At 40.5% G+C, this 14,941-nt stretch overlaps 1 protein-coding gene across 2 annotated transcripts in view; it reads right to left on the bottom strand.

Moving 5' to 3' along the window:
* Positions 1–14,941, bottom strand: part of pmepa1 (prostate transmembrane protein, androgen induced 1) — a 93,156-nt gene that overhangs the window by 7,783 nt on the left and 70,432 nt on the right. For both annotated transcript variants that reach the window (XM_014131694.3, XM_082958994.1), the window contains exon 3: positions 141–194. In XM_014131694.3, coding sequence (XP_013987169.1) covers positions 141–194 — 54 coding nt within the window. The remainder of the gene's footprint in view (positions 1–140; positions 195–14,941) is intronic.

The following is a 14,941-nucleotide window of genomic DNA, read 5'->3' as shown; positions in this document are numbered from 1 at the left end:
CCTCTGCTCTTATATCAGAGGACAAATCCATAATACATTTCCGTCCATTTGGGGATGAATTTTAGGTCCCTGGGTTTAGGGATGACCCCTATAGACGAAAGTCTTAATGGCTAAACAAGACTACCCATAATCCCCCTTACCTCGCTCATTCCACTGGTGGACCCTGGGCCATCTGAGGACCACAGACTCCCATCCTGAGAGAGCGATGGTGGGGTGCAAGGAGAGGGAGAGAGAAAGAGAGAGAAGAATGTATCATGTCACTGGATACCATGTTGTGCAACTAAGCGGAGTACTTACCTTTCCAGCCAAAGAGCCAACCACCTTAGAGCATAGGGTGAAGGTGATGAGATCAACCCCAGAGCCAGACAGAGTAAGGTATACTTGTATAGCATCTCTTAATAGGCAGAACCCAAGGACTAATACTGGAGTGCCTTTGTAAACTTCCTGTCCTTCTATCTGAGCCTTGTTCTCTACACCTAGATGGGCTGTGAATTGGACAAGAGCTACATGTACTGTTCAAGTGCTCTTCACACAAGCAATCCTAAACAAACACACAGCCAGACACTGACCGTGACACAGAAAGCTCTGTCATCTCTGACTCATACCCCCTCCTGCAGAGTACACAGACGTCTGCCTAGCCCAAAACACACACACGCACGGCATCATTCCCCATATCTCCTAACGAATGAATCACAGGCTAGGTGATTCAGAAAGCAGCAGTGTGTGTGGGTGATTCAGAAAGCAGCAGTGCAGTCATATGGTTTAGGAATCTTCAGATTACTGCACTGGGCGATGTGTCAGACATGTGGCAGACAACGTGTCTCCCATAAGCCTCTGACTGTCTCACAAAGACACACAAAGAAAGAAACACCAGACATTAAAACGCTGAGAATACAAAACATTACATAGACTGACCAGGTGAAAGCTATGATCCCTTATTCACTTGTTAAATCCACTTCAATAAAAAAAAGATTTTTAAGCCTTGAGACATGGATTGTGTTTGTGTGCCATTCAGTGGGTGAATGGGTGAGACAAAATATTTAAGTGCCTTTGAACGGAATATGGTAGTAGGTGCCAGGCGCACTGGTTTGTGTCAAGAACTGCAACGGTGCTGGGATTTTCACGCTCAACAGTTTCCTGAGTGTATCAACAAAGGTCCTGCAAACGAAGGACATCTAGCCAACTTGACACAACTGTGGGAAGCATTGGAGTCAACTAGGGCTGTCTACGACTAAAACAAATCTTGTTCAATTGTTCAAAATTTTAAAACGTGTATTTTTCCATATTGTTATGTTACAGCCTTATTCTAAAATGGATTAAATTGTTTTCCCCCCTCATCAATCTACACACAATGCCCCATAATGACGAAGCAAAACCTTTTTTTTTTTTATATACATTTTTGCAAATGTGTGAATATATATATAAATAAATAACGCTACAAACTATCATCACCATGCCCTTAAGGAAATCACAAATATTATGGACACATTAAAAATAATGGATATTTGAAAACTAAAAAACCCTGACCTAGTGAGATATACATGGACGAGACTTAATCTAGCCATGTCGTCTTGACTACTTTCTTTTCTCTTTCTTTCTTGCGTCAAATGTTAAAAAAGTATTGATAGGAGACAGAATGCAATCGGATCATCATCTAATTGGCCTTCACAATAACTGTTACAGAATTTCCACATGGACAGGAATATTGGAAATGTAATCAAAGTTTACTGGAGGACAATTTATTTTTAACTAAGACAAAATTACTTGTAACTGAATTTTCTTAGTATAATATAGGTTCAATAAATCTCCTTATTGTTTGGGATACCTTTAATTGTAGGTGCAGAGGTCATTCAATTCAAAATTGATCAATAATAAAAAAGTGGTTTCTGTCTAAAGGGCCAAGACTAACAAGGGAAATACATGAAATAATAGTACAGGTAGATCAAAATAAAAACGATACTAGAGATCAAAATAAGTTAGAGGAAAAACAAAAAGAACTGGAGGAACTTATTCAAGAACGATCTAATGTAATTTATTACAAAAATAAAACAAACTGGATGGAATATGGAGAAAAATGCACCAAATTCTTCCTGAATCTCCAACACAGGAATGCTACCGAAAAGAATTTGCAGAAACTCGTTATTATGATTCTCCAAATTATATTTTAAAAGAGGAAGCTAAATATTTGAAGCAGATGTTCTCTATTCCGTCTCATCCTCAACCTCTGAATGACGATTACTGTAAGGAATTATTTGCAAATACCAAAAAATGTAAATAAAAAAAAATGTACAAAAAGATCAGTGCGAAGACTAAATTATAGATGAAGAACTTTGAGGCTATAAAATCCTTTCAGTCTGGAAAAACCCCAGGGCCTTTTCTGATATTCTCAAAGCTTCATAGTTAGCTTGTTTTAACTACTCCTATAGAAATGGTAGTCTGTCAGGTACTCAGCAGAAAGGTCTGATTTCACTATTATTAAAACAAGACCCAGATGGAAAATATAAAGATCCAGTCTAAAAAACTGGAGGCCTGTTACCCTGCAATGTTGATGCAAAAATACTAGTGAAATGCATAGCACTCAGAATTAAGATTTTTTTTTTACCAGGTATTGTTCATCCTAATCAGACCGTTTTTTTACATGGACAATACATTGGAGATAATATACGACAACTACTAGACATAAAAGAAAAACATGAAACATCTAAGACGACAGGCCTGGTATTTATAGTGGATTTTGAAAAGGCCTTTGATAAAGTAAGAACTGAATTTATTTATAAATGCCTGGATTTCTTCAATTTTGGTGATTCTCTTATATAATGGGTAAAAGTAATGTATAACAACCCCAGATGTAGAATAGTAAATAGTGGCTACTTCTCAGAGAGTTTTGAATTATCAAGAGCAGTTAAACAAGGGTGTCCGCTGTCACCATATCTATTCGTTATGGCTATCGAAATGTTAGTTAATAAAATCAGATCAAATAACAACAACTCTCCTTCCATGGCCTCCAACTGCTCTTAAATGCAAGTAAAACTAAATGCATGCTCTTCAAACGATCGCTGCCCAAACCTGCATGCCCATCCAGCATCACTACTCTAGACGGTTCTGACTTAGAATATGTGGACAACTACAAATACCTAGGTGTCTGGTTAGATTGTAAACTCTCCTTCCAGACTCACATTAAGCATCTCCAATCCAAAATGAAATTTAGAATCGGCTTCCTATTTCGCAACAAAGCATCCTTCACTCATGCTGCCAAACATACCCTCGTAAAACTGACTATCCTACTGATCCTTGACTTCGGCCATGTCATTTACAAAATAGCCTCCAAAACTCTATTCAGCAAATTGGATGCAGTCTACCACAGAGCCATCCGTTTTGTCATCAAAGCCCCATATACTACCCACCACTGCGACCTGTATGCTTTCGTTGGCTGGCCCTCGCTTCATATTCGTCGCCAAACCCACTGGCTCCAGGTCATCAAAAGTCTTTGCTAGGTAAAGCCCCGCCTTATCTCAGCTCACTGGTCACCATAGCAGCACCCACATGTACAGTGGGGGGAAAAAAAGTATTTGATCCCCTGCTGATTTTGTACATTTGCACACTGACAAAGAAAGGATCAGTCTATAATTTTAATGGTAGGTTTATTTGAACAGTGAGAGATAGAATAACAACAAAAAATATCCAGATAAACGCATGTCAATAATGTTACAAATTGATTTGCATTTTAAATGAGGGAAATAAGTATTTGACCCCCTCTCTATCAGAAAGATTTCTGGCTCCCAGGTGTCTTTTATACAGGTAACGAGCTGAGATTAGGAGCACACTCTTGAAGGGAGTGCTCCTAACCGCAGCTTGTTACCTGTAAAAAAGACACCTGTCCACAGAAGCAATCAATCAATCAGATTCCAAACTCTCCACCATGGCCAAGACCAAAGAGCTCTCCAAGGATGTCAGGGACAAGATCGTAGACCTACACAAGGCTGGAATGGGCTACAAGACCATCGCCAAGCAGCTTGTGAGAAGGTGACAACAGTTGGTGCGATTATTCGCAAATGGAAGAAACACAAAAGAACTGTCAATCTCCCTCGGCCTGGGGCTCCATGCAAGATCTCACTCGTGGAGTTGCAATGATCATGAAAATGGTGAGGAATCAGCCCAGAAATACACGGGAGGATCTTGTCAATGATCTCAAGGCAGCTGGGACCATAGTCACCAAGAAAACAATTGGTAACACACTACACCGTGAAGGACTGAAATCCTGCAGCGCCCACAAGGTCCCCCTGCTCAAGAAAGCACATATACATGCCCATCTGAAGTTTGCCAATGAACATCTGAATGACTCAGAGGACAACTGGTGAAAGTGTTGTGGTCAGATGAGACCAAAATGGAGCTCTTTGACATCAACTCAACTTGCCGTGTTTGGAGGAGGAGGAATGCTGCCTATGACCCCAAGAACACCATCTCCACCGTCAAACATGGAGGTGGAAACATTATGCTTTGCGGGTGTTTTTCTGCGAAGGGGACAGGACAACTTCACCGCATCAAAGGGACGATGGATGGGGCCATGTACCGTCAAATCTTGGGTGAGAATCTCCTTCCCTCAACCAGGGCATTGAAAATGGGTCGTGGATGGGTATTCCAGCATGACAATGACCCAGAACACACAGCCAAGGCAACAAAGGAGGGGCTCAAGAAGAAGCACATTAACCTCTATGGGCTAGGTGGGACGCTAGCGTGCCACCCGTGGTGCACTCCATCAACAGCAGGTGCATTTCAAGAGCGGCAAATTTGAATCCAAATAAATGTCAAAATTCAAATTTTTCAAAAATACAACTATTTTACACCATTTGAAAGATAAACATCTCCTTAATCTAACCACGTTTTACGATTTCAAAAAGGTTTTACGGCGAAAGCATAAATTTAGAGTATGTTAGGACAGTACATTTACAAGAGTTGTGTGTAATGTTTTGTCAAGTCAAAGACAGGGTCACCAAAACCATAAAACCAGCTAAAATGATGCACTAACCTTTTACAATCTCCATCAGATGACACTCCTAGGACATTATGTTAGACAATGCATGCATTTTTAGTTCTATCAAGTTCATATTTATATCCAAAAACAGCGTTTTACTATGGCATTGATGTTGAGGAAATCGTTTCCCTCCAATAACCGGCAGTCAAGTCAGCGTCACAAATTAAATAATTAAAATTAGAAAACATTGGTAAAATATTATATTGTCATTTAAAGAATTATAGATTTACATCTCTTGAACGCAATCAACTTGCCAGATTTAAAAATAACCTTACTGGGAAATCACACTTTGCAATAATCTGAGCACTGCGCCCAGAAAAATACGCGTTGCGATACAGACTAGACGTCATGTTGGGGAGATCTAAAATCGAAAATACTATGTAAATAATCCATTACCTTTGATTCTCTTCATCAGATGTCACTTCCAGGTATCACAGGTCCATAACGAATGTAGTTTTGTTCAAAAAAGCTCATCATTTATGTCCAAAAATCTCCGTCTTGTTAGCACATGATCTAAGCCAGCCGGACTTCTCGTCATGAACGAGGGGAAAAAATATATTTACGTTCGTTCAAACATGTCAAACGTTGTATAGCATAAATCATTAGGGCCTTTTTTAAACAGAACATGAATAATATTCAAGGTGGACGAATGCATACTCTTTTATAACGTATTGGAACGAGGGTACCCAACATGAACTCGCGCGCCAGGTGTCTAATGGGACATCATCGTTCCATGGCTCTTGTTCGGTCAGATCTCCCTCCAGAAGACTCAAAACACTTTGTAAAGGCTGGTGACATCTAGTGGAAGCAATAGGAAGTGCCAAAATATTCCTCAGCCCCTGTGTTTTTCAATGGGATAGGTTTAAAGTCAATACAACACATCAGGTATCCACTTCCTGTCAGAAAATGTCTCAGGGTTTTGCCTGCCAAATGAGTTCTGTTATACTCACAGACACCATTCAAACAGTTTTAGAAACTTTAGAGTGTTTTCTATCCATATATAATAAGTATATGCATATTCTAGTTACTGGGTAGGATTAGTAACCAGATTAAATCGGGTACATTTTTTTTATCCAGACGTGCAAATGCTGCCCCCTAGCCCTAACAGGTTAAGGTCCTGGAGTGGCCTAGCCAGTCTCCAGACCTTAATCCCATAGAAAATCTGTGGAGGGAGCTGAAGGTTCGAGTTGCCAAACGTCAGCCTCGAAACCTTAATGACTTGGAGAAGATCTGCAAAGAGGAGTGGGACAAAATCCCTCCTGATATGTGTGCAAACCTGGTGGCAAACTACAACAAACGTCTGACCTCTGTGATTGCCAACAAGGGTTTTGCCACCAAGTACTAAGTCATGTTTTGCAGAGGGGTCAAATACTTATTTCCCTCATTAAAATGCAAATCATTTTATAACATTTTTGACATGCGTTTTTCTGGATTCTTTTGTTGTTATTCTGCCTCTCACTGTTCACATAAACCTACTATTAAAATTATAGACTGATCATTTCTTTGTAAGTGGGCAAACGTACAAAATCAGCAGGGGATCAAATACTTTTTTCCCCCACTGTAGCACGTGCTCCAGCAGGTATATTTCACTGGTCACCCCCAAAGCCAATTCCTCATTTGGCCGCCTTTCCTTCCAGTTCTCTGCTGCCAATGACTGGAACGAACTGCAAAAATCACTGAAGCTGGAGACTCATATCTCCCTCACTAGCTTTAAGCACCAGCTGTCAGAGCAGCTCACAGATCACTGCACCTGTACATAGGCCATCCAAATACCTCATCCCCATACTGTTATTTATTTTGCTCCTTTGTACCCCAGTATCTCTACCTGCACACTCATCTTCTGCACATCTATCACTCCAGTGTTTAATTGCTATGTTGTAATTTTTTCGCCACTATGGCCTATATATTGCCTTACCTCCCTTATTTGCACACACTGTATATAAACCTTTTCCATTGTATTAATGACTGTATGTTTGTTTATTCCATGTGTAACTAACTCTGTGTTGTTTGTGTCGCATTGCTTTGCTTTATCTTGGCCAGGTCGCAGTTGTAAATGAGAACTTGTTCTCAACTATCCTACCTGGTTAAATAAAGGTGAAATAAAAATAAATAAATTAGAGGATTAGAAATCCAAGGCATAAAAACAAAAGGTGTCCATGTATGCCAATGACTCAGGTTTTATATTAAGTCTGCAAACTAGATCGCTGCAATGTCTCATTGAAGATCTAGATAACTTTTCTGGACTCTCTGGAATAAAACCTAATTATGATAAGAGTACAATATTACACATTGGATCTATAAAAAATACAACTTTTACATTACCCTGCAGTTTACCTATAAAATGGGCTGACGGTGAAGTAGACACACTTGGTATTCATATAACAAAAGATATAAATGAGCTCTCTACAATGAATTTCAATAGAAAACTTGTAAAAATAGACAAGATCCTGCAATTATGGAGAAGTATATACCTCTCTATTTATGGAAAATTTGCCCTGATTAACTCCTTAGTCATATCTTAGTTTACTCACTTACCTATGGCGCTGCCTACTCCTGATGATTGATTTTTCAAATCATATGAGCAAAAAATATTACTCTTTATCTGGGATGCTAAACCAGGCAAAATAAAGCGTGCCTTATCTATATAATGAATATGAACTGAGTGGGTTGAGATGATTAAATATAAAAGCACTAAACCTCTCTCTAAAAGCTTCACTTATACAAAAGTTTTACTTGAACCCTAATTGGTATATTACTAAGAAAAGCCATGTATTGCCATGTCTCATTTTCGATTAATTGAAACATTTTTCAAAGTATCTCTCTTTTTCAAACAAGCATCGCAGAGCTGGCTACAATTCCAAATTAATTCCCTTGAAAAGATAGAACAAATATTACAACAAATATTATGGCTGACCTCAAATGTGCTGGTTGATAAAAGACGTGGGTTTATGAATGTTTGAAAAGGGTATTTTGTTTTTAAATTATATTGTAAATTGGAATGGTAGAGTTATGTCTTTCATGGAGTTATTAGAATTGTATGGGAAGGTCTGCTCAATCCAAGATTACAACCAATTGATTACATCATTACCCCAAAACTAGGTAGGTGCCAGCGGGAGGAGGGAGGGAATGCTCATCCAGAAGCGGCGCTCCTAGTGGCTGGGGATATTAATGCAGGCAAACTTAAGTAATTTCTAACAGCATGTCACTTGTGCAACCAGATAAAAAAAAAAACTGTAGACAACCTTTACTCCACACACAGGGAAGCATACAAAGCTCTCCCTCGTCCTCCATTTGGCAAATCTGACCATAATTCTATTCTCTTGATTCCTGCTTACAAGCAAAAACTAAAGCAGGAAGTACCAGTGACTCACACAATAAAGGAAGTGGTCAGATGACACGGATGCTAAGCTACAGGACTGTTTTGCTAGCACAGACTGGAATATGTTACGGGATTCATCCAAAGGCATTGAGGAGTAAACCACATCAGTCATCAGCTTCACCAATAAGTGCATTGACGATGTCGTCCCCACTGTGACCGTACCTACAAATCCCAACCAGAAGCCATAGATTACAGGAAACATCCGCATCGAACTAAAGCTGATGCTTTCAAGGAGCGGGACACTAATCCGGACGCTTAGAAGATATCCTGCTATGCCCTCAGATGAACCATCAAACAAGCAAAGTGTCAATACAGGATTAAGTTTGAATCCTACTACACCGGCTCTGATGATAGAAAAAAGCTTGGAGCACCTTAAATGAAATTCTGGGGAAAAAAGGCAAACTCAGCTCCATCATTCATTGAAACAGATGGCTAATTCATCACAAAACCAACTGATATTGCCAACTTCTTTAATGATTTTTTTTCATTGGATTAGCAAATTTAGGCATAACATGCCAGCAACAAATGCTGACACTACACATCCAAGTATAACTGACCATATTATGAAAGACAAGCAGTGTGGAAGAGGTGAAAAATGGATTGTTGTCTATCAACAATGACAAGCCACCGGGGTCTGACAACTTGGATGGAAAATTACTGAGGATAATAGCGGATGATATTGCCACTCCTATTTGCCACATCTTCAATTTAAGCCTACTAGAAAGTGTGTGCCCTCAGGCTTAGAGGGAAGCAAAAGTCATTCCACTACCTAAGAATAGCCCCCTTTACTGGAAAAAGACGTGTTTGACCAGATACAATGCTATTTTACAGTAAACAAATTGACAAACTTTCAGCATGCTTATAGAGAAGGACATTAACAAGCACAGCACTTACACAAATGACTGATGATTGGCTGAGACAAATTGACGATAAAAAGATTGTGGGGGCTGTTTTGTTTCAGTGCGGCCTTTGACATTATGGATCATAGTCTGCTGCTGGCAAACCTTGTGTTATGGCTTTACACCCCCTGCTATATTGTGGATAAAGAGTTACCTGTCTAACAGAACACAGAGGTTGTTCTTTAACCTGTTATGGATAGGGGGCAGTATTTTCACAGCCGGATAAAAAACGTACCCGATTTAATCTGATTATTACTCCTGCCCAGAAACTAGAATATGCATATAATTATTAGCTTTGGATAGAAAACACTCCAAAGTTTCTAAAACTGTTTGAATGGTGTCTGTGAGTATAACAGAACTCATTTGGCAGGCCAAAACCTGAGAAGATTCTGTACAGGAAGTACCCTGTCTGACCATTTCTTGGCCTTCTTTGCCATCTCTACCCATTACAAAGGATCTCTGCTGTTACGTGACACTTCCTACGGCTGCCATAGGCTCTCAGAAGGCGGCAAAAAGCTGAATCGTGGCTTTGCAGGCTCTGGCTGAAACAAAGTAGCGCGTTTGGGTAGTGGCTGGTTACAGTAATGTGAGACTCAGGCTCGTGCCCGCGTCGACCGAATGCTTTCTTTTCCTTTGTCTGTTTACCTAAACGGAGATTCCCGGTCGGAATATTATCGCTTTTTAACGAGAAAAATGGCATAAAAATGGATTTTAAACAGCGGTTGACATGCTTCGAAGTACGGTAATGGAATATTTTGAAATCTTTTGTCACGAATTGCGCCATGCTCGTAACCCTGATTTACCATTTCGGATAGTGTCTGGAACGCACAAACAAAACGCCGCTATTTGGATATAACGATGGATTATTTTGGACCAAACCAACATTTGTTATTGAAGTAGCAGTCCTGGGAGTGCATTCTGACGAAGACAACAAAGGTAATCAAACTTTTGTAATAGTAAATCGGAGTTTGGTCAGGGCTAAACTTGGTCGGTGTCTAAATGGCTAGCCGTGATGGCTGGGCTATCTACTGAGAATATTGCAAAATGTGCTTTCACCGAAAAGCTATTTTAAAATCGGACATATCGAGTGCATAGAGGAGTTCTGTATCTATAATTCTTAAAATAATATAATTGTTATGTTTTTTGTGAACGTTTATCGTGAGTAATTTTGTAAATTCACCGGATGTTTGCGGGGGGTATGCTAGTTCTGAACGTCACATGCTAATGTAAAAAAGCTGGTTTTTGATATAAATATGAACTTGATTGAACAAAACATGCATGCATTGTATAACATAATGTCCTAGGGTTGTCATCTGATGAAGATCATCAAAGGTTAGTGCTGCATTTAGCTGTGGTTTTGTTTTTTGTGACATTATATGCTAGCTTGAAAAATGGGTGTGTGATTATTTCTGGCTGGGTACTCTGCTGACATAATCTAATGTTTTGCTTTCGCTGTAAAGCCTTTTTGGACAGTGTGGTTAGATTAACGAGAGTCTTGTCTTTAAAATGCTGTAAAATAGTCATATGTTTGAAAAATTAAAGTTTTCGGATTTTAAAGGAATTTGTATTTCGCGCCACGCCCATCATTGGATATTGGAGCAGGTGTTCCGCTAGCGGAACGTCTAGATGTAAGAGGTTAATGGAAGCCTCTCCAACATAATCCAGGTAGAATCAAGAATTCCCCAAGGCAGCTGTCTAGGCCCATTACTTTTTTCAATCTTTACTAATGAATTGCCACTGGCTTTGAGAAAAGCCAGAGTGTCTATGCGGATGACAACACTATACATGTCAGCTACTACAGCGACTGAAATGACTGAAACACTTAACAAAGAGTTGCAGTTAGTTTCAGAGTGGGTGGCAAGGAATAAGTTAGTCCTAAATAGTTCTAAAACTAAAAGCATTGTATTTGGGACAAATCCTTCACTAAACCCTAAACCTCAACTAATTCTTGTAATAAATTGAGCAAGCTGAGGTGACTAAATTGCTTGGAGTTACCCTGGATTGTAAACTGTCATGGTCAAAACATATTGATACAACAGTAGCTAAGATGGGGAGAGGTATGTCCATAAGACGCTGCACCTACCTTCTTGACAGCACTGTCAACAAGGTAGGTCCTACAGGCTCGAGTTTTGTCGCACCTGGACTACTGTTCAGTCGTGTGGTCAGGTACCACAAAGAGGAACCCCAGATAACTACAATTGGTTTAGAACGGGGCAGCATTTAGAACATATGCATGTAAATCTCTCATGGCTCAAAGTGGAGGAGAGATTGACTTCATCACTACTTGTTTTTGTAAGAAGTGTTGACACACTGAATGCACTGAGGTGTCTGTTTAAACTACTAGCACACAGCTCGTACACCCATGCATACCCCACAAGACATGCCATCAAAGGTCTCTTCACAATCCCCAAGTCAAGAACAGACTATGGGATACGCACAGTACTACATAGAGCCATGGCTACATGGAACTCTATTCCACATCAGGTAACTAATGCAAGCAGTACAATCTGATTTCAAAAACACCTTATGGAACAGCAGGGACTGTGAAGCAACACAAACATAGGCACAGACGCATGCATACACACGTAGAGATGGATTTTGTACTATATATGAGGTAGGGGTAGAGTAGGGGCCTGAGGGCACACGGTCTGTGAATGTTTTGTAATGTTTTTAAAATTGTATAAACTGCCTTAATTTTGCTGGACCCAAGAAAGAGTAGCTGCTGCCTTGGAAGCAGCTAATGGGGATCCATAATAAATACAAATACCTTCGTTGGATGTGGCAGGGCTTGAACACTATTACAGACTACAAAGGGAAACCCAGCAGCAAGCTGCCCAGTGACGCGGCAAGCAACACTGAAGCATGCATTAGAGCACCAGCTGTTCTGGATGACTGTGTGATCACGCTGTCCATAGTAGATGTGAGCAAGACCTTAAACAGCTCAACATTCACAAAGACGCGGGGCCAGACGGATTACCAGAAAGTGTACTCAAAGCATGCCCGGGCCAACTAGCAAGTGTCTTCAGTGACATTTTCAACCTCTCCCCGGCTGAGTCTGTAATACCTATGTGTTTCAAACAGACCACCATAGTCCCTGTGCCCAAGAAAGCAAAGGTAACCTGCCAAAATGATTACCGCCCTGTAGCACTCACGTCGGTAGCCATGAAGTGCTTTGAAAGGCTGGTTATTGCTCACGTCAACACCTTCAAGGCAGAAACCCTAGACCCACTCCAATTTGCATACCGCCCCAACAAATCCATAGATGACGCAATCTCAAACGCACTCCACACTTCCCTTTCCTACCTGGACAAAAGGAACACCTATGTGAGAATGCTGTTCATTGACTTCAGCTCAGCGTTCAACACCATAGTGCCCACAAAGCGCATCACGAAGCTAAGGACCCTGGGACTAAACACCTCCCTCTGCAACTGGATCCTGGACTTCATGACGGGCTGGCCCCAGGTGGTAAGGGTAGGAAACAACACATCTGCCACGCTGATCCTCAACACTGGGAAGGAGGTCAGAGACCTGGCAGTGTTGGGCCAGGACAACCACCTCTCTCTCAATGTGAGCAAGACAAAGGAGCTGATTTTGGACTATAGGAATAGGAGGGCCGAAAGGCCCCCATTAACATCGTCAAGACTGAAGTGGAGCACATCGAGACTTTCAAGTTCCTTGGTGTCCACATCACCAATAAACTATCATGGTCCAAACACATCAAGACAGTTGTAAAGAGGGCATGACAACATCTTTTCCCCATCAGGAGACTGAAAATATTTGGCATGGGTCCCCAGATCCTCAAAAAGTTCTACAGCTGCACCATCGAGAGCATCCTGACCGGTTGCTTCACCACCTGGTATGGCAACTGCTCGGCATCTGACCGTAAGGCGCTACAAAGGGTAGTGCATACGGCACAGCATATCACTGGGGCCAAGCTTCCTGACATCCAGGACCTATATACTAGGCGGTGTCAGAGGAAGGCCCAAAAAATGGTCAAAGACTCCAGTCACCCAAGTCAGACTGTCCTCTCTGCTACCGCACGGCAAGTGGTACCGGAGCGCCAAGTCTAGGACCAAAAGGCTCCTTAACAGCTTCTACCCCCAAGCCAAGAGACTGTTGAACAACTAATCAAATGGCCAGCCGGACTATTTACATTATACCCCTTTTACATACCCCTTTTGTTTTCACACTGCTGCTACTCACTGTTTATTATCTATGCATAGTCACTTTACAAATTACCTCGACTAACCTGTACCCCTGCACAATGACTAGGTACCGGTACCCCCTGTATATAGCGTCGTTATTGTTTTGTACATTTATTGTGTTACTTTTGGATTGATTAGATTTTTTGAACTCTATTTCTTGAACTGCATTGTTGGTTAAGGGCTTGCAAGTAAGCATTTCATGGTAAGGTCTACACCTGTTGTATTCGGCTCATTTGACAAATAGAATTTGAGTTGAACTGGTCTGTCTGCCCAATATAAAAGGATCAAAACGAGTGGAGGAATAAAAATAGCATAAACATCCTGGTTTCATTTGAGGACCAGGATGTTGACAGCTGTGCAATAAGGATTGCTAAATAGAGATTTTTTATGTACCGATTCCATGGTACAGGGTGTATGAGTTGATATAGGATGTTGCTATGGATGGTTACAATGTGTTTAGGGATGATAGGAAAGGCAAAGGTGGTGGTGTTGCTATTTACACAAATAATATTCTTTGTGTGTCTCTGTTAAAGGCTACTTCCAATCCTAAACAATTTTAATTGTTGGCTTTAAATCTGCAGTTGTGTTCCAACTCAAGAATAACAGTTATAGGAATCTATCATCCACCTTCTGCCAAGAAGTGTGTACTAAACAAACTCACTGATTTAATTGCCATTTCTATTACACCAGAGGTGTTGATTGCTGGAGATTTTAATCTTGCATGGGGAACGCAGGATGCTGATTGTCTAAATAATGTTTGTACTAATCTAAATTTTACCCAGCTGATTACAAAGTCCACTCATTCAAACTTAAAAGGACCCTACAAAGTCGACTTCGATTGACCTCATAATTACAAATACTCCACAGAAATATGCTGGGAGTGGGGTATTTGCTTTGGATATTAGTGACCACTGTCCTATTGCATGTGTCAGGGATATACGGATGCCTCGATCCAAACCTTGTTTTATCAACAAGAGAAATTTTAAACTTTTCAATGAACAGGCCTTTTTTGTGACCTTTATTTTGGTGATTTTGATTGTATTGCATCTATACCTGACCCAGAGTTGGTTCTTAACCACTTTTCAAATGTATTGTAGATTAACATGCTCCCTTTAAAAAAATGTAGAATTAAAAATTGGTCTTGCCCTTGGTTCAGTCCAGAGCTATCTGAAGTCATACACAACAGAGATGCTGCCTGGGCCAAAGCTAGATTCACAGACTCCCAGACCGGCAGTCTTTTAGGCAGTTGAGAAATCTGTGTGTAAAACTAGTTAAAAAAGCAAAATCAGATTATTATGTTAATACACTATCTGAATGTACAGGGAACCCAGCTAAATTTTGGAAATCTGTTAAATGACTGAAGGGTTGTAAACCCCTCTTCTCTCCCCCAATAAATTAATTTAGATTCTGTCCCTATTACTGACAA

The sequence above is a fragment of the Salmo salar genome, chromosome 12, assembly GCF_965601325.2.
Source record: "Salmo salar chromosome 12, fSalSal1, whole genome shotgun sequence".
NCBI classification, from domain to species: domain Eukaryota; kingdom Metazoa; phylum Chordata; class Actinopteri; order Salmoniformes; family Salmonidae; genus Salmo; species Salmo salar.
Note: the sequence above shows the minus strand (reverse complement) of the source record. Positions and strands in the feature narration are given on the sequence as shown.